At 37.7% G+C, this 22,862-nt stretch overlaps 1 protein-coding gene across 1 annotated transcript; it reads left to right on the top strand.

Moving 5' to 3' along the window:
* The first annotated feature begins 11,223 nt into the window (after positions 1-11,223).
* LOC145767085 (KICSTOR subunit 2-like) lies at positions 11,224-20,172 on the top strand. The gene is made up of 8 exons (XM_082578832.1): positions 11,224-11,414; positions 12,086-12,253; positions 12,524-12,727; positions 16,081-16,193; positions 16,396-16,567; positions 17,174-17,386; positions 17,947-18,110; positions 19,398-20,172. Exons 1-8 carry the CDS (start codon positions 11,280-11,282, stop codon positions 19,528-19,530), a joined length of 1,302 nt encoding a protein of 433 aa, XP_082434958.1. The 5' UTR covers positions 11,224-11,279; the 3' UTR covers positions 19,531-20,172.
* Positions 20,173-22,862: the final 2,690 nt, after the last annotated feature.

Raw genomic sequence — 22,862 nt, 5'->3', positions numbered from 1 at the left:
CACAAAATTTGTTATGTCATTCTTTATTGCCCTTTTTGCAAAAAGCTTGATTTACTGATAGGCTACATGTAGACTGCATGATAGAATAAGCTAACTATACGGGACCTAATCAGGGAAAACGGCGATTGTGATCAACTTATGGTCGTGTTTTTTCGCAGTTCTGTTGTGAGAAAGCTGTTAAAGTGTTACTTGTTCAGTCGAGAAGTTGTTGTTCAGTCAGAAAAGCTGAAAAATGGAAGCTTGAACGAGCCCCCCCTACATCAAGCCTTTTCGTATTTCGGGGGGCTGAGCCCCCCCAGGAATGCAACCCTGGGGGTGGGGGAGGGGACAGGTTATACCTGGGACTGGTATATAAGTCCCCCCCACCCCCCTTGGTAACTCATGACAAAGACAGGACTCAATTCAATTTTCTCTTTCGCCCTGGGCGTGTGATGTTCTAGTCTTTTCCAAACTTGTGAAGTGTGAATCAGGCTTGCCAGGTTGGCATTTTTAATGCCAAATTACACAAATTTGGCATTTTTTTATGTTGTTTGGCATGAAAAAATCCTATTTGGCATTTTTTTGAAATTTGGCAGTTTTTTGGCCTTGTGTTGTTCATTTGCCCGAAAAATTTTGTTTGGCATTTCTTAATTTGGCCTTTTAAACGTTGTTCACATGACTAATTGTGACCAGTGATGTACGCGCATACAAAAAATATTGACGCCGTCAGCGCAAACGCAAACGTTCGAAAAACTATACGCCGCATGCGTCAACGCAACTTGTAAAAAAAGTTGGCGGCGTCAGCGTTAGCGCATACTCTAGCGCAAACTCATTTTGTTTGCTAGGTGCCAAACATTCACACGGTATAAACCACTTGAAACAACACACTTTTCAAGCCACTTCGCGATTTCTCGTTACAAGAAATTATCTTTTTGGCCGAAAGGCACATCTGGCATTGAAAATATAAGTTTTTGCCTTTCGAAGAAGAGAGCTTAAAATACTTTTCCATGATTGTAGGGCCATGGATTTGTATTATCATGCTCCATTTCACTTGGAGATTAGTATTACCGTAAGTTATTCCCTGAATACAATAGTGTAGTGTAAGAAACTGTACCATATGCCTATCAAGAAAATTCTAGTATTATACTAACTGTCGCTCCTAGTAATATACTAACTGTCGCTCCCTAAAAATCCATTATAAAAAACAATATTTTTAAAATGATTCCGTTTGAATAAGACTAATGTTGCTTGTAATGCCATAATTCTCTCAGTAAGCTCTATGCTTTTTTTGATATGATTTTTAAAAAGTGGGTTAATGGAAGACAAAACTGCCAGACACAAGCAAGTTTAGATTCTGAACTGCACAACTCTTTGTTATTAGCATTCAGGGATAGTTAGCATTACTAGTGTTATTAGCAGTAGGCTACTCAAAAGCCTCTCACAATTGGCCCCTGGATGCATGTTTTGCTAAACTGCTCATCAAGTTACAAAACATATATAATTACATACTTATGCAACAGAATGTATAAATTGTCAAGTAAAAATTACCTTAGCTTGATAGCCTACTGTATGTAGGCCTACACATTACTACGCTACATAGCCTACAACAAGAATGACCGGCAAAGGCAAAGTAATGTACTACATAATATAACATACAGAGTACAACATCATGCAAGCAATCACTGTCGGAGACCAAATATTTGAGTTTGTTTAGATACATAGGCTGTACTGCTCATTGCCTGAGAAGTTTCTGATTTGCCCCAAAATGCAAGACTTAACTAATATAAATTAAAGTGCTCACAATTGCTTACAAACGCCTTCAACACTGCTTGACTAAAAAAACTTCACACTACGAAGCCAAGTCATTGTTTACATTTTACATGGAGCGACATTACCAACCTACCTACTTGCTTGCTTACATTACATTCCTGTTCTGACCCGTAATTTACTAAGTAATTTCGCAGTAGGCCTAAGTTGTTTTAACTAATTCTTTCTTTTTTTCTGCAAGACTTCAGTCTCCACGTGGGACTCTAGCGTCAAAGGCAGTAGTGCGATATACAAACAAACTCCAGCTGACTGAACAATAGATGACACTGTGACACAACACTAGAACAATGGGCAATTGCAAGACGTCAACATTTCGCAGTTTGACAAAAAAATAAATTGCAAACAACAACTAAGACATTAAAAAGTATGCGTTGACGCTATGCGCTAAAAAACCGCGAAAACTTTACGGCGCATCCTCAAGCGCAAACTATCCAAAAAAATGTGGCCGCAAGCGTTAGCGCAAACAAAAAGTCTACGCCGCATGTATGCGGCGTAGAATTTGCGGCGCATACGTACATCTCTGATTGTGACTGGCAATTTCAATAAAACCATGGATATTTTTGTTTCCCTCCGTTGTCTTCACAAAGTTTTGCGTTAGTGACGTCATATAACCTCACCAAGCAATGAATGAAGATAGCTAGGTTGTGCAATAGCAGTAGCCTAAGTGTAAATAGGTTGTGAAAATGCAGTAATAGCTGTGAGTGAAACTAGGTTGTGAAATAGCATTAAGTGAGCTTTGTTGCAGTTTTTTTACATTTTTCATCACATCCATTACTCCTTAATGAAAAAAACTTCGATTTTGCAGTGGTTTGCCTATTTGGCATTTTTTTAGGTCATTTGGCATTTTTTTGACCAGTTGTTTGGTGTTTTTTCCATAAGTGGACCTGGCAACCCTGGTGTGAATGTGTGATCAAACTTGTGAAGACGTATCAAACTTGTAAAGCGTCTTCTCTGCCTAGCCTTTGGCTTTGCAGCAGATTGGGTATCAATCGAATATTCTACAATCTACATAGTCAGATATATGTCATGTCATATGGAAGTGAAAGTTGGACCTACAGCAAAGAAATTCACAAAAAAATTAGTCTGTGGTTATATTTACACTATATAATAATAACAGTGTTGTACGTTGACGCCGTCAATTTGACGGCGTCATTTGACGGCGTCAACTTTTTGTTGACGCTGAGGCTAGCGCCGTCAATTTTTTTTTCAGTTGACGGAAGTGATAGCGCCGTCAACTATTTTGCCGATTTTAAGCATCAAGCGCTATGCGTCATTTTTTATTTTCATGGAAAAAAAATGAAAAATCTCGTTTCACAATTAGAGTTTCACCTATGGTTTCACAATGTATTCTGGCCAGCGCGACTCATCCGAATTACCGGCTTTTGCGTTGGTTGGAATGGCTCCCTGGAATACACGCGGAAGAAGTTCATCAAATGGTGATCAGTCTAGGGCAGGGGTCACCAACCGGCGGCCCGCGGGCCGCATGCGGCCCGCCACGCTGTTATGTGCGGCCCGCGGAAGGTATCAGCGCACAAGTATAACCAAAATTACTTTTCTTGAGGAGTTAAACAGCTTGAAGGCAAAAAATACTTTCCAGAAGCATATTTTCGCTTTGCATACGATTCCACCGACCGACCAATCAGATTGTAATTCTAGGTAGGAGTCGTTCGAAGTTATTCCAATGCGATGTCCAGCCACACTGTCCCAGTGGTTGATTAAAATGTCTGTTTTCGAATTTCGAAAATGTGTGTGAGCATAGGGTTGCTTATTTTAAGTTTGTAAATGTCCTGTAATCACTAGTGTGCGTTTCACCGTTATTGTGTTTCACGAGCAGTGTTCCTTTTTGCAAGTTTTTGTTAGCAAAATAGGTCGGTGTGCCGACTCAATTTATAATAAATTGGAAAAATAATATATATAAATTTAAAGACTTTTTTTGGTATTATGAAAATATTTAGCGTAGTACTACAAAATGTTGTTAATCAACGATTCTTGCCATGCTGATAAGCACCGCAAGTGACATTTGTTTAATAAATAATCAAGGAAAGACGGTTTTATAGACTCTCACAAAAAGGATGAAAAACCAACTCATTGCTTTTTTAGAGGGAACATTGTTCAGTGTTTATGAGTTAAGATAGAAACGTTTTTTCGGTGATTTTCACAAGCGTTTGTTTCATGGTGCCTGGTTTCTATCTCCCTGATATAGGAGCCTATTTTTCCCTGATATGTTTGCAGGTCACTACTGTTGCCTGTATTGCGATCTGTCAAACATTTCCTTGTTTACTGAAACTGTTAATGGCAAGATATCTTTTGTGAAGCAAAGTGACAACACCACTCGGCGATGAATAGGCCTATTCTGATGAAACCGTTTGCCTCGCTATGTGCGCAAAACAAGTGCCCTCGTTTATTAGGTATTGTTAAAGAAGTCAAAAGTGTTGTTAAAGGAGCTTGGCCTGGCAGTAGCGTTGTTCGACTAATTTTGTTGCTGCGGTATTCTAAGATAAATATTAACAACATGCAACGCTGGATACTGGGTACAAAATGCGTTCTTTTCTAGCATAAGAGTCGACCTACCTAAAATTTTATTAGTGCGGCCCGCCAAAGCTCTCCTAAGTGCCAAAGTGGCCCGCATGCAAAAAAGGTTGGTGACCCCTGGTCTAGGGCCATTTTTATTTTGACCTAAAAAAAAAATTTTTTGACTTTATTTTTATCAAATTTTGACTTTATTTTGACCTAACGAAATTGCTTATTTGTAAAGGTCACATTTCTTCCTTGAATTGATACTAGTTATCCAAACATAATAGTTTGTCGATTTCAGACCCAAACGTAATAGCCTATTTTGTCGAAAAGTCAAGGTTTTTATGGATTATAAAAAATGCGTCGTGTTTTTCGGCAATAGGAAAATCTCCACAAATCTGTCTAACTTTTGCTGAAGACGATTTAGCTTGGCTATTCCTAAAATCCAAACTGTTGATTTTCGAAAAGACTACGTTTGTGAAGATGGAGCTTTTTATAAAAAGTATTTAAATACGTAACAATGAATAAACAATGGGCAATTTGCGATAAAAGGTACTGCTGATCCGTCAGCATTGTGACATATTTCCTGCTTTTATGGGTTAATATGGTTTAATTGTGTCGCAGTTCCTGATTTACAATGCTTCCACGAGGATTTTGAGAAAAATTACTTTCAAGAAACACAAAAAGTTTGTCAAAAGCCATAATTTGACAAATTTTGACTTTATTGAAAATTTTGACTTTATTGTCAATTTTGACTTTATTTTGACCTATAAACTTCTTAGAAATAGTCCCCTAGGTGCTAAACAATAATTTTATTTTTGGATTCGTGGATAAACGAGGTCCTTAAAAATTTTTGACTTTATTGACTTTTGCGGGCCCTAGTGATCACCCATGTATTGAGAACGAGAGATCAGAGACAGAAAGCGAAAAATCCATGATCGGCTTCGCGGAACGTTGAAGATACTTTATTTCAAGAGCTTTATGCCTCTGAAAAGAGCGATGTTGGTGCAGTGAACCTAGTTAAAAGATTTATACATGCTAAACTATCACAGCACGTTAGGAACAGTGATACCTTTCCGAGTAAACGTTTTCAATTTATTTTTGAAATACAACACACCAATACCAACCAGCGCTGCTGTGGAACGCATGTTTTCACTTGGAAATGACAATAGCCTAGGCTATGCGTCCCAAACGCAGCAAATTGTCAGACAAACGTTTTGCAATGCTTGCTTTTTCTGTAAGGAAATAACTAATAGGCTAAGCAGCTAATTACAATACAGTCTCAAAACATAATATCTGCTCTTTATTTTTAGCTATTGTTAGCCTAAACTTGGTTGAAATATTTCCGTTTTATGTGGCAAAAAATAGCGCTAGAAATTAGCGCTGACGCTGACGCCGTCAATTTCTTTAAGAGCTTACGCAGTACTTTACGCCGTAAAGTTTTTACGCAATTCGCGCTGACGCCGTCAATTTATTTCAATGACGCGTACAACACTGAATAATAATAATTTGATGTTGTAAGCACCAAGGTGCTTTTTCATCATTAGTGTAATAATAGCCTCACTAGTGTTGCCAGATAAGGAATTCTGCCCTAATTTCAGAAAAATTTAAAGCTGTTAAAAACAAAAATTTGTAATTTGAAATTTTTTTTAGTCCTGGGAAGATCAAACCCTAATCTTATTCCTAACTCTAACCCTTACCTTAACCCTTCCTAACTTTAATCCTAACTCTGGCAACACCTGATTGTGGAAAAATAGCCACTTCCAGAAATTAATGCTTTTCAACTCTGGTGCTACAGAAGAATTATCCCTGAGAAGAATATTAAAAATATCATATAAAAAACACATTACAAACAAAGCAATTAGGAAACGAATTGGAGTGCAAGATAGATTGGCAAACGGATGCAACCTAGTTCGTACCATGAACAGTTTGGACCGTCAGTTCGTACCTTGAAAAGATCAAGAAAAAAAATTAAAAAAAGCCGAAGTCGCTAATCCCAGTTTCTGCAATCATTTTAAAATTTTCCCCCTTAAAGAATCGAGAGAAAAAATAGCTCAAAACCGAAGTCCGCTGATCGCAGTTTCCGCAAACATTTTTCCTCAGTTTCCGCTAACTCCAACCATAGAGTAATTTATGCTCTAACCCTAACTCTCGTTGCTTGCAGTTTCCGCAAAAATTTTTCCGCAGTTTCCGTTAACCCTTACCCTAATTCTAACCATAGAGTAATCTATGCTCTAACCCTCGCTGATTGCAGCTTCCGCAAACATTTTTTCGCAGTTTCCGCTAACCCTAACCCTCGAGTTTGTTTCAAATTGTTTGGGGAAACTCCGATCAGCGACTTCGGCTTTTTTTAATTTTTTTCTCGATCTTTTCAGGGTACGAACTGACTGTACGAATGGTTCAAGGTACGAACTAGGTTGCACCCTCGGCAAACTACTTAGCAAAGCAAAAGATGAAATTTGTGGGACATATTTTGAGAAGATCAGCAGGACAGCTACATTAATTGGTTATTGAAGGAGGTATAGTGGAAGGGAAGAGGTGCAAGGGAAATAGGAGACGAACATGGGGAGATGATGTAATACAGTGGGCTGATTTGTCAAGCATTGGAGAAACAAAAAGAGTAGCGGAAGAACGTGACTTGTGGAAGAAACCCAGCCAACCTTCAGATCGGAGACGGCACGTGATGATGATGATAGTCAGATAGTTTGTTTTTGGTGCGCAAAAGCATCAATGTAGACAGATGTACGACAGACAGAGCTGGACAAAGTGCTACTTTTGTAGCGTGGCTACATTTTAGTTGAAGTAGCTGTGCTACTTTTTTTCCAATGTAGCAGAGACATGCTACATTTATTGCAGTCGCACTCTCGCTATTTTCCAATTTAATAAAAAAATGACTCATTTTTAAAGATTTTTATGGTAACAATGCGTGACAAAATCAATGCAGAAAGCATATGATATGATTCCATTATTGCAGGAAACATCAAGTCAGGTTGATACTGACAAGAGACAGAGTGACACCAACAGTCCAACACCAGTCATGACTCCAAGGATAAATTTGTTGGTTAGGCCGTTGCGTTTTGAGGTCAATTTTTCAAAAATACAAGTAATAGGTTTGGCTAGGTGGGAAATCACATAAAACCACCCCAAAAAAAATTTGAGCAAAAAATATCAATGTTTAGGGGTCCCTCCGCCTCCCCAAAAATGTCCGAGCCCCATTTTTCCTTAAAATTGCATAACTTCTAAACCGCTTGAGGTAGAAACTTTGTTTTTGGCTCTAAAGACTCAGAAGTCACATGTTCCTACCTGCTCTAAGAGGAATGTGTTCTTTAAAGTGTTGAGAAAAGCAGTTATGAGCCAAAAAATGATTTTCAAGGCATTCGAGACTTTGAAAAATTATAGTACCGGTAACTGCCTAATCATGCATATTTTAAAACAAATGTTTAATTGCAGAGTAACTTGTGTTGAAAGGTGTTGTGTATACTATAAGTAAACAAAGTAACTGTGGGAAAATATCAAAATAAATGTGAATATTCTAAATTATTCCAAATTGGGGTCATTCTACCGGAAAACATCTTTAGCTCAGGAATGCATTTAAGTTAAAATACAAAAAACTTCAGGTGTATGTTTATGAAATGCATGTGTCAGCTCAGTAACAAAATGAAAAGAACAACGTTAACTAGCAACATACAGTAGCCAAATCAAATTTAATTCCTAAATTGAGAGAGGAACCTGCTAAAGAATAATGAATGAACACAAACAAACACTGAAGGAATCGTAATGAACACTGTAAACAGCCAAAACTGCTAGCGAACACTGGTGTCAAGAAGCTTGCATGGAGCAATCGGCCATTGGCTGCATTCTTTGATGCAACAAGCCAGTGCTCCCCATGCTTAACACATGGTGAGAAAAGAGACTGGCTATCATTCAAAAACAATCAAATGCCTAATGAACGGTTAATCGGGAATGTAACGCAATGCCTTCAGAACAGAAAAGTTAAAGACAGTGACGATGCAATGCCAAGCAGCATGATGAAGCAAATTGACCACTCCATAAGATCTTATGTCACGTCCATGACTGTAGACCTGAATTCATTGTAAGCCATTTGTCTGATTTACAGGATAGTGTATCTATCGAGCTTGCGCTTCGCTATGCTCGTGTGAAATATACCCAACCGTTATAATCGTATATTCCTGCTGAGTCTGGTAACTGCCTATTTCTCTTCATGACTTTGCGCCATGTGGCTTACTTGATTTCTAGATACAGTGTATCTTTATGTTTTCTTGAAGGTATCACAGTTGTGATGTGAATTTGTTGCATTCAGTGTTCACTAGCAGTTTTAGCTGTTTACAGTGTTCATTACGATTCCTTCAGTGTTTGTGTTCATTCAATATTCTTTAGCAGGTTCCTCTCTCAGTTTAGGAATTAAATTTGATTTGGCTACTGTATGTTGCTAGTTAACGTTGTTCTTTTCATTTTGTTACTGAGCCGACACATGCATTTCATAAACATACACCTGAATTTTTTTGTATTTTAACTTAAATGCATTCCTGAGCTAAAGATGTTTTCCGGTAGAATGACCCCAATTTGGAATAATTTAGAATATTCACATTTATTTTGATAATATTTTCCCACAGTTACTTTGTTTACTTATAGTATACACAACACCTTTCAACACAAGTTACTCTGCAACTAAACATTTGTTTTAAAATATGCATGATTAGGCAGTTACTATGATTTTTCAAAGTTTCGAATGCCCTGAAAATCATTTTTTGGCTCATAACTGTTTTTCTCAACACTTTAAAGAACACATTCCTCTTAGAGCAGAAAGGAACATGTGACTTCTGAGTCTTTAGAGCCAAAAATAAAGCTTCTACCTCAAGCGGATTAGAAGTTATGCAATTTTAAGGAAAAATGGGGCTTGGACATTTTAGGTGAGGCGGAGGACCCCTTAACATTGATATTTTTTGCTCAAATTTTTTTTGGGGTGGTTTTATGTGATTTCCCACCTAGTACTTGTATTTTTGAAAAATTGACCTCAAAACGCAACGGCCTAATGTTGGTGTGTTTGACTGTTTGTGTCATTGCATGAAATGTCGGTATGGAAAGAAATGTCAATTGTGGAGGCATTTTTTCAGACAGAATCAAGTTCTTCACATGTTTTAAATTGGCACTGGTATGTTCTTAGCCTTTCTCAGATTTAAAATATCCGTTCATTAAATACTACACCCCCATTTGCCATTCCTTCCAGTGCTACAGTGTGAGAGACTTTTGTCTGTTGGAAAAGATGTGCTGAAGCCGAAGTGTGCAGTACTTAACAACTCGCGTTTTGAAATGTTTGTGTTTTTAAAAGATGCGTAACAATAAATTTTATCTCACTGTACAACGTGTTGTCTACAACAATGTTAAAATGACAGTGTAAACGAATGATATCATTTATTTTCAACGTCACTTTGATGTCACAAAGTGCTGTGTTCATTTTAGAGAAAAGTAGCGGTAGCGTGTGCTACTTTAGCCCAAGTAGCACACTACTTTTAAAGTAGTGAATGCCCACCTCTGATGACAGGCATGCAAGACATACACACAAACAATTGAGATAGCGCTATGATATGATACCTAGCTAAGAATGCTAAAGGCGACTTCGGTTTAATAACCTTGCATTTTTTTCGAAGCCTCTTGATGCGCTGTCTTGTTTGTGTGTATGTTATATGCCGTGCATTCGTCTACAATAGCTACATCGGTGGTTCTCAACCTTTTTCAGTACAGTTTTCACTCTTTTTTAAAATTTTGTTAACGGCTGCAACAAAAAAAAAGCAATTGAATGTGAAATTTGATATTGGCTCTGACTTTAAATATGTTTCCTGAAACAAGGGGTAATATGGATAGATGCGGTACTGTAGGCTACTCAAAAACTGGTTAAAATGATGGTTCGTCAATTGGTTGCAATATTTGGATTTAATTCCAACCATTTTGCTGAAAAGTGCTTTACACATTTAAGTTGTGTTGAATCAAATACAGGCATATCTCAGAACTCCAATAGTGAAGTAGATGATCACATCTGAATGCTTTTGTCAGTTTAACATCTAACTGCAAATCTAGCAGCTCCAGCTGAAAATCATTGGGAGACAGTGGCTGCGTCTATATCCATTTGTGTTTGAAATATTTTCATCTGGGTAAGGAAAGGATTGATACCTTTAAAGCGACTTTCAAATTCATCAATCATCAGTACCAATTTCGGCTAGAAATTTTGTAACCTTGTCCTGATCAATGAGATTTTCATGAATCTAATTTGCTGTTGATGCTAGGATTTCTATCACATTAGATATCTTCTGAGGCTCAGCAACCATATTTTCTTTGTATAAAATGCAGTGGTGGCATGACTGATCACAGTGGTAATATTATCCACTTCATACCATCTGTTAACGAGTTCATGGAGGCTTTGATTCTTCACTGTACACCCATCTGATCGCAACTGTACACACCTTTGACGGGTTCAAATGTGCTTCAAGAAGATAAGCACAAAATTCACGAAACCTAAGTCTATTTATCTCTTTTGTTGTGCGTAAATAGAACGCAAAGTGAAAAATTCCTTGCAAATGTTAAAATCTTCCCAACGGTAACTCCTGTAATTAAACATAGTTAATTGCTCTGTACCCATGGTGTGGAGAAATATTATTAAGTTATAAAGCATTTTTTTTGCTAGATCGTAAGACAACCATGTAATCTCTCCATTTTGGACAGTTTTTCTAGCAAAAATAATATTTTTGTTGCATCAATGAGGGCTGCATGCAGCCCAATGGACCACAGTTGAGAATCACTGATCTGCATTGGTGTTTTCGCACACAAAAAATAAATTTTCCCGACTCTTATATGGTAATTTTCATAATCTGTTATTATTTAAGTTGAGCTAGGATTGTTATTGCTGTGATTTATTGCATGATCTGCTTCATATTTACCAACAAATGGATTCCAAGAAAGAAACTTCACTACAAGTGTATTTACAAAGTTATTTTAATCATTTTACTACATTTTCATGTGATAAAGCCAAAGAGCATGTGGAAAAAGCAAAGACACAATATGTTCCACACTCCTTGCAGGTCAGCAATCAGCATGTACTTTGATATCTAGTTTAATCTTATAATGTATCTCTACAAACATTGTAAGTTAAATAAAACTTTTCTAACATTAAAACTTTTCACCACATCAGAGTATGGAAGTAAAGTGATATTTCATATTTGGCTTAAAGCCCAAGTCACCAACTACGGCCTCGTGAGGTTCACCCCTCTGGCCTGCCGAACTGCTCAAGAATGTGATTTGGTATTGAAGAAAAATTCTATCAAAACTTGCTGTGTGTGGTGTTTAAATTTTAATTAGTTGTTTTCTGTCTATATTCTCTTTTAAATAACCTAGATAGTATTCCTGAAATACAAGACTAAGTAGCCTATATGTAACTTTGGGAGTTTGTGATCAAATAAGTGAGTTTTTTTTTTTGCAATCCATGCGCCTGTAACAAACAAACTTGTCAAAATAAATCCCACCTACTCTGTTGAATCACCATCACAAGTTGCAAATTGTTGAACAAAATAATTACCAGAGTCGCTAGCATCTCTTCTCACAGGTAGCCTACCTGGCACTTTCTCAAAAAAGTTGGGTGACTTCTGTGTTACAACCTCTGAGACTAGAGTTAGATTTTTAACATAAGCATGATTGAGTTACGTTTCTATTTTTGCTTTAAATGATTGTTACTATGCTTGTTTTTGTTTTAAAGGTTGCCTTAGTCACTTTGGCGCAAAACGAAAAAATGTATTACAGTCTTGCTTTTATGGAGCAAAAATCTTGGTTTGGGAGAAAAGAGTTATTGAGAAATGCATATCAGAGTCTGAAGAATGCATTTCTCAACATACAAACTTCTGATCACAGTGACAATATAGAAAAGGTGATTTCAATAGTGCTATGAAAAGGCTGTCTCGTTGTGCATGTAAAGCTGGTAATTATTGTGAATATTATGCATGAAATAAATTAATAATTCAAACCTTTACATTCATGTAAAAATAGCTTTTTTACTGATTTGTTGTTTTTGTCAAGTTTTTATTCCTTCATACTGTTAGCAGCTTGAAAGAGTTTTTTTGCCGCCTGATATTTTGATTAATAGAAGTCAAAATTTATAAAGATTTTTCCATTTCATATGTTCTGTTTTTCTGTGCAGGTAGAAGACAGTTCAACAATAATTTCCGATCTCTGTTTTCAACTATCTGACTTTTGCTCTCTTCGGGTATCATGTATTGGTATTTACAACCAAATTTCAAAATGTTTGGCTATTGGAATTTATGAAAATGTTGTCAGTGACATTGAAAATTTGATAAAATCTCATTCTAGCAACATATCTCACCCTCTTCTGCAGCCATTACAGGTAAAAAAGACTCTATTTTACTATAATGCAGTATTTTTAATGGTGTCCGACAAATTGTTCGTAAGCAGTTGTTGGTAATGCAATTGTTCGTAAGCAATTGTTCGTAAGCAATTGTTCGTAAGCAATTGTTCGTAAAACAATTGTTCGTAAAATTAATTCTTCGTAAAACAATTCTTCCTAAAGCATTTTTTCGTGCATGCAGTTAAAATTTGATGTATACGAAGAAATGCTTTCTGCAGTCTGCAGAATTGTTTTATGGATTTCATTTTACGAAAAACAGTTTACGAACGATCATAGGCGCCGACTTTTCAAAAAAACCTTGGGGGGCGAGGAAGGTGATGACGTCATAACATTAACGCTATTTTACTCAAATAAAATAGTCTTTGATTAAGCTTACTGTCTTGTTTATATTGACACCTAGGTCGCAAACCGAATTTATTAGAACCGTTGCTTGAAACGTTTAGTTTTACGCTTGCAGTACGCCTAGTCGTAAAAATCTTGATATTGTTAGCTCATAATTAGAACAAATGGAAAACAAGCCGATTCATTACCTTTTCGTGCGAGTGAATAACAACGATCAAGACAGTGAAGTTATCGAAATAAACGCAAAAAATCATGACCAAGCAGAGTGGAAACCCGCTATCAGTTTTATTAACCTCGTTTCGCTCGTCTTGCGAATTATTTACCTTCAAAGCGTTAACAACGGCGAAGTGCTTTCTCCTCTGTTTTTTTATCGAAAGTCGTTATAGTCTTTTATCGAATGCCGTATATACTCGAGTATAGGTCGAGATGTTCACAAGTGATTTTCACCTCAAAAAGACAGGTTAAACTTATACACGGGACAAGCTGTTGTTTCCAGCTCGGCAGTTTTCAAAATGAACGCATTTTTGCTCTGGCAAAATCATTGCCGACGTAGATTACAGGGTGTGAAATGACGTCGGCCGAAGTAAAAGTTTTGAATACGTTTATTTGCGTTGATTTAAACTTAATTTTCAAATTTAATGATTTCTTGTCAATTCTAAAATTTATGCACTTGTTGAGCAATATGCAAAGCTCACGAGACAAAACAGCAGAAAGAGCTGTTTTAAGCGGTCATTTTTTGATTTTTGCGTGTAGCATATAATCGTTCTTATTGCGTAACATTCCATGATTGTTGAAGTCGATGTCAAACCTTAGTGGCCGCATAAAACAATGATGTCAGGTTGGCTATAGGTGATAATAGCGGTAAGAGACGTCGTTAATGCAGGCAATATCTGCGACCAAGACCATTAAACACATTTTCTTTTATCTGTTTTCGATTTAATTTTCACACATTGCGAACAAAACAATGCGTTCTGTTGAATCATAATTGATCTCACAGCGGGAAAACCTCGTTGAAAATAGCGCATCTAATTTAGCTGGTTTATTTATTATTGCCGTGAATAGTTCGCGACTATTCCAGCAGCGTAAGTTACTCTACGCTATATTTTGAAATTCCCTCACCGTATGTCAATGCCAACACTTAGTTAGATGAAGCATCGAATGGTAGTGTCGGGAATAAGTTATTCGACTTATACACGGCAGAAGGAAATATCAACGATTTTCAGCTCGAAAGTAGGGGTTCGACTTATACACGAGATCGACCTATACTCGAGTATATATATACGGTAGTGCAGGAGTGTATATAGATGAGTGTATGAGATGCATATATTTTCACAATATATACATCAATACAGTGCTTATTGAAGCATAACATGGGTGACAGTTTGAAAAATTCATTTCTTCTTTAAGCTATATTCACGTAATTGTTCGTTGTGTCGTAGTTTCAACTCGATAAAGTTTGCTAAAATCGATTTCATGTTTAAAGTCACAAAACATCTAACGGACGTTTGGATAACTCGTGAAATGAGAATAAACATTCAAGCTCGCGTTCGCTTTTTCGCTACCACGCGTTTTGACTTTAAAGTTGCTCCTGACACGTGGGAAGATAAGCAGTGTGTGCCTGTGAGCGTGTGTGCCGTGCGCATCTCCGTAGTAATTCAAGTTCCAGACTCCAGAGAAAGCTATGCGATCAGCTGCTGTTTTGTGGGCAAGAGCAACGTACTAGGCTGTTTTTCGCTTTCCGCATTCTTTAAGTCCGTTTAAATGATGTAAATCTCTTTCGTGAATAGGGTTGTAAAGGGGTGGAAAGTTTCCGGGAATTTTGGAAACTTTCCTGGAAACTTTCCGGGAATTTTGAAGGACCCGGGAATATTGGGAATATTGGGGAATTTTCATTTGGCATTTATTATGTTTAAAAATTTTGTTAAATATTTCATCAATTAGAAAAAAATATCAAAAACCTATCTTAAGCATTTCTTATTTTCTTTAATTATTCTAAACACTAATTTGGTGTTAATTAAGAATGAGGCTTATGCATACATTTTCAATATTTAAAATAAATATATACTGATCATATTTGGGAGCACTCACACCAAGGTCTGCAATAGGCTGGAAAAACTAGTATCAGCCAGGTCAAACTTGGCATTGTTTGAGCCCTGTGAAGACAAGTCAACTCAAGTTGAAGTTGACTCTGAAGTCGGTGACGCTGCCAGAACAGTCATTAGTACGGTACATCATCTGAAGAAGCCGAGCAGGAGGAGATGCTAACCGGCAGCAACTAGAACAACGACTTTGTAACTGACTCAGTATTGTTTTTCTTTGTAAAAAACAGATTGGTGATAATTCATTTTTGGAGTTATTAAACTAAACCATGTGTTTGTATGTTCTTAAGTATTTTAGTTATACAAAGTACTTTTATTCTAAACAGTATAAAGCCATTATTTTCCTGTTTCAACATCAAATTGAGATTGTTTTGAATGTTTCCGAAAATTCCCCAAAATTCCCGAAAATTCCCGTTAATTCCCAAAATTTCCATGGAAAGTTTCGGCTCTGAAAATTCCTGGGAATTTTGCAACCCTATTCGTGAAGTATTTTATCTTTGAAACGCCACTTGTCAATTGTAATAGCCATTTTTGTTGCCCCTCAACCATAAATTTACGGGGGGCGCCGCACACCGGCCCCCCCCCCCCCCCCAGAAGTCGGCGCGTATGCGAACAATTGTTTTACGAACAATTGCTTACGAACAATTGCTTACGAACAATTGCTTTACGAACAATTGCTTACGAACAATTTGCCTATAGCCATTTTTAATTGGGTTGTAAATTTGCAGATAGGTGTCTGTTACTAACAGAATATGCTGTACAAGTATTCAGTGCATAAAATTTTACATATATTAACATAATAACATTAGCTCACTAACATGTACTGTACTTCTATATTTTATGTTGTGAGTGACTTAAAGTTGCATTTATACTTGATGCTAATACATTTAGGTGAACTTTCTCGATGAAGTAAATGCCTTGGCTTCTCTGTTTCGAGCCAGCCATGCTATTTCTGACTGGAGATATGTTGAAGCCATGATTTCTATTCAAGATGTGGCAGTCTTGTAAGCTCAAATTTTCTGCATCAGCTTTACTGAAATATTAAAGAAGGAAGTTTGATAGATCAACTATTGGTACACTGTGAAAAAGTTTAAATAGCATACATTAGGTCTAATGTGGCATCAACATATAATGTAGGCCTATTCCATATCGTCTTTTAGTTATATTTACAAAAATATATATTATATTGGTTATTGTTGTGTGTAGGTTGTCAAAATGGAAACCGCTATTAGCTAAAAACCAAAGCAGTTCTTCATTTCGTTCCGGCTTTTTTGGTTTCGGTGAAAAATCCAATCCTAATCCAACTTCTGCATTCTGTGACTGGATTGAAAAGTTTTTCAACTTTCTTGTCGCAAAATTCACTTTTTATTTCTACAAAGTTTGTATTTTCATGACTTCATATTTTGGAGACTATCTAATAATTTTATGTTTTGAAATTCAATTATTGAATTTCCATGTTGCTATAAATATACTTAAAGTGATGATCCTGTCGATTATAATGATAAAATTTAACATGCTTTCGTAGTGATTGGCAAAGGCAGTCCGCAGATATGAAGATGCACTTGGGTTGCAATTCGTCATCCTCAGAACTGTAAAACTACACATATCATCTCCAACGTGATCTTCCTAGTGCATTACTAATAGATTTGTTTTATATTCTTGTGACTCTGAATGAGAAACAAATACGCCGAGACCTAGTTTAAATCTTCATTAGAATGCGCCAAGTAACAAAATATTACGATTTTGTCGACCATCGGCGATAGCACAGTGCCAATGTGAATGGCAGAGACTAAATTCCTGACCTATGTCTTCAGCAGAGTATGATGAGATAGTATAACTCAGAGTTTTGTGCAAACTTTTCAAGCTTTGAATTTTATAACCTCATGAAATGGAATGGTAATATTGGAAAGTTCTTTGTATTAACTATCTTGCTTTGTGTTTTTCGTTTGAAAAAACATATAATCTTCAACGATTTCTTGTTCAGGGACTGAGTGCAAATGCTTCTCCGGAGGAGGTTAAATCCGCGCTTGGTAAAACCAGTTACGATTTTGTATCTAAAGCTACAAATTTCATCAAGAAAAACGATGCAAAAAGTTTATTTTTGTATTTGGACACCAGAGAGTCACAAGTTGTTCCTCAACACGGATACACATTTGCAGATAACTCTTTAAATCCGAGCGCAACTATCCCATTGGAGGTAATTCTTTGTGCTGCAAAGCTTGCTGTGAGTGATGTACCATGTTTCGCTTCACGTGGCTTAGTAGCGTTCATTGAGGAACATATTGAATATTTCTCCTGGGTTTCAAATGAAGCCAATGAGTTCGTTATGGTTGCGATCTTCCTGGCGTCAGCACTACCTGACTACTCACTATAGAACAGCGAGCATTGTGTTTCGCTAACTATACCGGTGTAGCCTACACACTAGCCATCAAGACTTTTCCCAACAACGAACTATAAACATGCCAGTTCTAACCTGTGCTGGAGCCGGTGCGATTATGATCCGTCTTTATACCAGCGATTCGATCTTCATCTACCTGGCATAGCACCCTACTTACCATAATAATAGGTGACTGTTTTTGAATTTTTTTAGCCCGTAGATATCCCACCAAAACTTGCCGGAAAAGTCTAGAGTAGAAAAACCGACTATGGTATTGCCGTGTTCTTGACATACGTTTATTATCGTGACAGTTATACGGTTAAAAACAGTTGTTTACATCGTTTAAAGACTTCTAGTGATATTGGATTGCTTGCTTCCAGGACTTCATGGTTGTTTTGTCCTTACCACAAGTTAACGTCGATGATTCCGCTCCCATCAAATCGCTTTTTCACCGAAAAGATGCCGTTTTTCAACTGGACAAAGTCGAATGCAGTTTGTCGGATGATAAAAAGTCAAGTTCGTTCATTGTTCAAATTGAAACCAAGTATGTAATTGTGTGGAATGCATCTTATATAGTGTTGTCCCACTATGGGGCGACTTTTCAGGAAAAATAAGCATGGGTCGTATTCTGAATAGATTTTCAACGCTAAATTAAAAAAATGACGTTATTTTTTCATTATGACGTAGGCTATCTTGGGGCGCTACCTAATCACTATTTTATTGTTCGCATGAACATGTATTTTTATGCTATTGAACATATAACATATATTATTATTTTATTCGAACATATATTATTATTTTATTTGAATAAGGACCTTTTGATGATCCCCCTTCTATGTGAAACAGGCTGTCAAGGGTTTAGATCAGTGGTTCTCAACGGGGGCGGTACCGCCCCCCAGGGGGCGTTTTGATTTTGCAGGGGGGCGATACGATTACGTCGGCTTAAGGGGGGCGTTTAGATTATTAGGATGCATTCTGATTTTACCCATCTACCGCCCAACGTAACGATTTCGTCAAAGAGCTCGTATCTTCGTGGTAGCATTTCCTACCTCATACCTGGTGGAAAAGGGATTCACGTGTGTTGTTCTGCTACATACCAAACAGCGAAACCCACTTGACATATCCATAAGAGGTGATCTTCGAATGTTTCTCACTGGCTTTACACCGAATGTGAAGAAACTGGCACTTCCTTACCAAGCCCAAGGTTCACAGTTCACACTGACTACCAGTTACTGGCCTGTAGGCCTATACTGTTTTTATGCTCGCAAATATACAGTATATTTGCTTTTCATCAAATATAGTCACTAGTCTCTAAAACCCTTACAGCTTGTTTTACCCTAACAGGGTGATCATCAGAACGTCCTTATTCTAATAGAAATATAATTCTATTTGAATAAGGACATTTTGATGATCTACGTTTTAGGGTAAAACAGGCTGTAAGGGTTTTAGAGACTGGTAACTAGCCTATATTTGATTTAATTCGTGCTGTTTGGCTTTTTGCTTGGCATTGAGCACTTTTTGTAGTATTAATAGTATTTATTGTTTTATATTCGCTTTTCGTAATCAATCGTTTTTGTTGGGGGGCGGTAAAATTTTGCCAGTTCATGAAGGGGGCGTTAGGCCAAAAAAGGTTGAGTAACACTGGTTTAGATAGTAATAACTATATTTGATTATATTTTTATGCTGTAAAAGTGACGTTGCTTTTCAATATTATGTTTATTGTTCATTTTGTGATATACAGTAGGCCTCAAAAATTTAGTTATTAGATTTATCATCATCATCATCATCAGGCATAAAAAAAAGTGGCGTGATTGCCTGTGATGTGTTGCAGGTTATATCTGATTCTTACATTCAATGTCGTGAAGAACGAAAAAGATGGATCCGTTTCTGCTTTCTTAAGCGAAATTCTTCAACAACTAAAGACGAAACGACTGGGCTTGCTTTTGAAACCTGGCGGAAAATGAAGTTGAAAATTGATGAGGATTATCCCTCTCTTGCCGAGCGAAAATAATGGCTGATTCTGCAGCTGGAGATAGTAGCAACCCTTGGCAGGGCCGGATTTAGCTGATGGGGGCCCCGGGGCACTTTTAGATGGGGGACCCCGTGCAAAAAATTTTTTTGCGCCCACGGCGCGAAAGACCACTTCTACCTCTACAGTAGCATTAATCCAGCGCTGCACAGCATTTTGCAGAAACTTTAAAGGCTGAAAGAAAAAATAATAATAACACAAAACAACATTTTTTCCACGTAGGGGGCCCTTCAAAAGTCGGGGGGCCCAGGGCACCTGCACCCTCTGCCCCCCCTAAATCCGGGCCTGACCCTGGGAAAAGTTGGGACGTATTGATAGTGATACCACGTGACTTTGAAAAAGTGACTTGAGATCGCAGACAACGCAGGAAATGAATGCAGTTGAGGAAACCAACATTTTGCTGTATCTTGACTTTATTGATGAAGCTTATCTAGTACATGTTATTTTTTGTAGGTATAGGCATTAGGCAACTGTGCTAAATGCATGAATAACAGCTCTGAATAACCGCATTTTATGCTCGTATTCCCTCCTACTTGTATGTATTGTTCAGGGTTCAATTAAAGCTCAGTTTTGTCGGTTCGGTTAGTGTTTATTTTCTTAAAGCTCCAGAAGTACTAGTAACTAGTCAGTCGTCGATTCGATGAATTTTGGTCAATTTGCCTCCTATGACTTAGTTGTAGAATAACGAAGTAGTAATGGTACTTTTGTACCCGGGATAATTTTAAGGGCTCATAACCTTTTTAAGAACTTGAAGAAACCACCACGTATTCTTTGAATATAGTGCGTTTTTCTTGAAAGTGTCTTAATAAAATGGTAGCCTCCGGGGCCCAATTAACCTCTCAATAACCCTGACAGAAGCCCTGACAACAGGTTTCACGCAATAAGATTAAGAGAAGCGTTACGTCACAAATATTTTCACTTGTAACCAAAATAAGTGCAGATCGTCTTGGCCGCAGTGGAGGGTTTAAATATGTAAGGCATACATCTTCATCGGAGGGATGTCCGAACCGCCATAGTAGCTTGCAGTAGAAGGGTTATCGACTCCACTTTTGATTGACGTAACCCACTAAGAATTAGCCTATCCCACCTAGTGCCTACCATAAAATTCACTGCGAACACTTTAGCTCAGTGGTCAGAGCCCGATTCAAGATCAAGCGGCGCTGGTTCGGCTCTTAGGGTATGCGCTTGAGCAACGCATTTTAGGACTGCTCTCCATTCAGCGGCAACTGGTGGATAAAATAATTTCCGGCAACAACACTTCAACAATCGGGAAACTTCACTCTGCCAATATCGGCAACCGACCCTGCGTCAAAAGCCTCTACAAGTATGCGAAACTAAAAAAAAATACGAAACTACCAGCAATAACCTATCTTGAAATAAAGATCCAAAACCATGGGTCTGCGTGACCAACTGAGATGACTGTTTGAGCGGTAGGTTACCAATGAAATTCCGGTAGCTGCACTAAAAACGCACTATACCTTATTTAAAAATTATGCCCTACTCAGTGAGTTTGGTCCTCTGAAATCACCCCAGCGTCAAAAGTAACCTACACATTGAAGCCCCTTTCAACTGATGATCAAATTTGTTTCAGCATAATTGCACATCTGGATTATTGTACATTGTCCTCCTCGATAACTCATTTGGATAAGGGACTGCAAGACTAAGCAACGCTGGTTCGACTCGCCGGGTGTGCGCTTAAACAACACATTTCAAGAACTGCCCTCCATCCAGCGGCTGCAATTGGATGGAATGATTCACAGACAACAACAATCGGAGACTTTACTCTGTCAAACCGAGTGGCCAGGCCTGCGTCAGTGATTCTAAGCCTCAAAAAGTAGGCTATACCAAACTGCCAGCATTAAGCTTGCAAAGAAGCCTTCTTAGTCCAAGGATAAAGATTCTCAACATAGCAAAAATATGACATGTTGTGTAGGCCGAATGTTAAAGCTACACTGTGGAGACATCGAAAGACGTATGATTCTATGTGATTATTTCAGTGAAGGTGCCCCCGTGAGTTTTCAAGCACGGTAAAGCTTCCTCAAATTTAATACTCTATTGTGTTGCATAATTTTTATATTTGCCAGATAAGAACATGCTACTAAGTTAGCCTACTACAAGTGGTCACAGCGGTAAACCATAATCTCTTCTTGGGAAAATTTTAACATAAAGTTCCCTAATCCGTTCGTCAGTATATAATGACCGAAGAAACACACACTTGAACTTCTTTTCAAAAAGTGTATTTCTGTAAAAATTAGCCCACGGCTACCGAAAACGAGGGGGTGCAACGCGTACACCACTGAAAACTGTCACTACAGAACAGATTACTTGGATAAAAGACGGAACTTTTGTCCAGCTAGCAAGCACTAAGCCAACAGTTAAATGTGCGGCCAACTTTCAAACAATCATTTTACGAATGACCAGAATAGATATCAATATCTCAAATTCACGTAGAAAGTAACTGTGACGCAATAAATGAAAGACAATTATGAAGTCATTCCAACAGGTGTTTAAAGCTGATGTAATATTTCCTGTTTAAACAGGCCCAAACAAGTCCAAACAAGTTTGACACAAGTCTATGAACGATGGTGCAATTTTGGCACATTTTCTAGCAACTTCCATGACGTAATATTCAGTAGACTTGAACGGTTTTATATGACGTTTGATTTGTACAGAGATTGGCCGTAACAACAAGTTAGTCTTGCATCTAATTACCCACTAGGCTATAGGCTATATTTATGTTTGCTCAGACGACCGCTTAACTTTTCGTTAGATTATTGCTTTAGTCGGTTTGAAAAAGATGCTTGGTTTGAAAAGGAACTACGGTACAAAAGACATTTTGCTACATTATCATGTTTTGTTATGCTCCTACAGGTGCAGACAACTTTTTAGTGATCTATTTAGCTTACTATTTAATCTTGGCAACGAGCTGCAATGTTGTGTATTTGTTGTTTTTGTCTGCAATTTGTGGCTACTCAGTCGTCGTCGTCGTATGAGCCTCTGGGGCCGAGGGTCTATCATTTTACCACCCCAGATTCACGATGTTCCTGGACTACACTGGAAGGCCACTAGAGAGCAGCCAGTTTTTGGTTTCATCATCCATGACATGCAGATCTTCCGCTCCGTTAGGTGGCCAAACACTTTATTTCTGTATGAAATCTGTAAATAGTCCTGGTTCTTGTTGTTTTAGGAAGAAAGAGACGACTGATTCTTTCAACTAATTCATCTAGACTAGGCTACTTGTTCCAACTATCAGGTTTAGTGGCCGAC

Source organism: Aplidium turbinatum, chromosome 3 (genome assembly GCF_918807975.1).
Source record: "Aplidium turbinatum chromosome 3, kaAplTurb1.1, whole genome shotgun sequence".
Classification (NCBI taxonomy): domain Eukaryota; kingdom Metazoa; phylum Chordata; class Ascidiacea; order Aplousobranchia; family Polyclinidae; genus Aplidium; species Aplidium turbinatum.
Note: the sequence above shows the minus strand (reverse complement) of the source record. Positions and strands in the feature narration are given on the sequence as shown.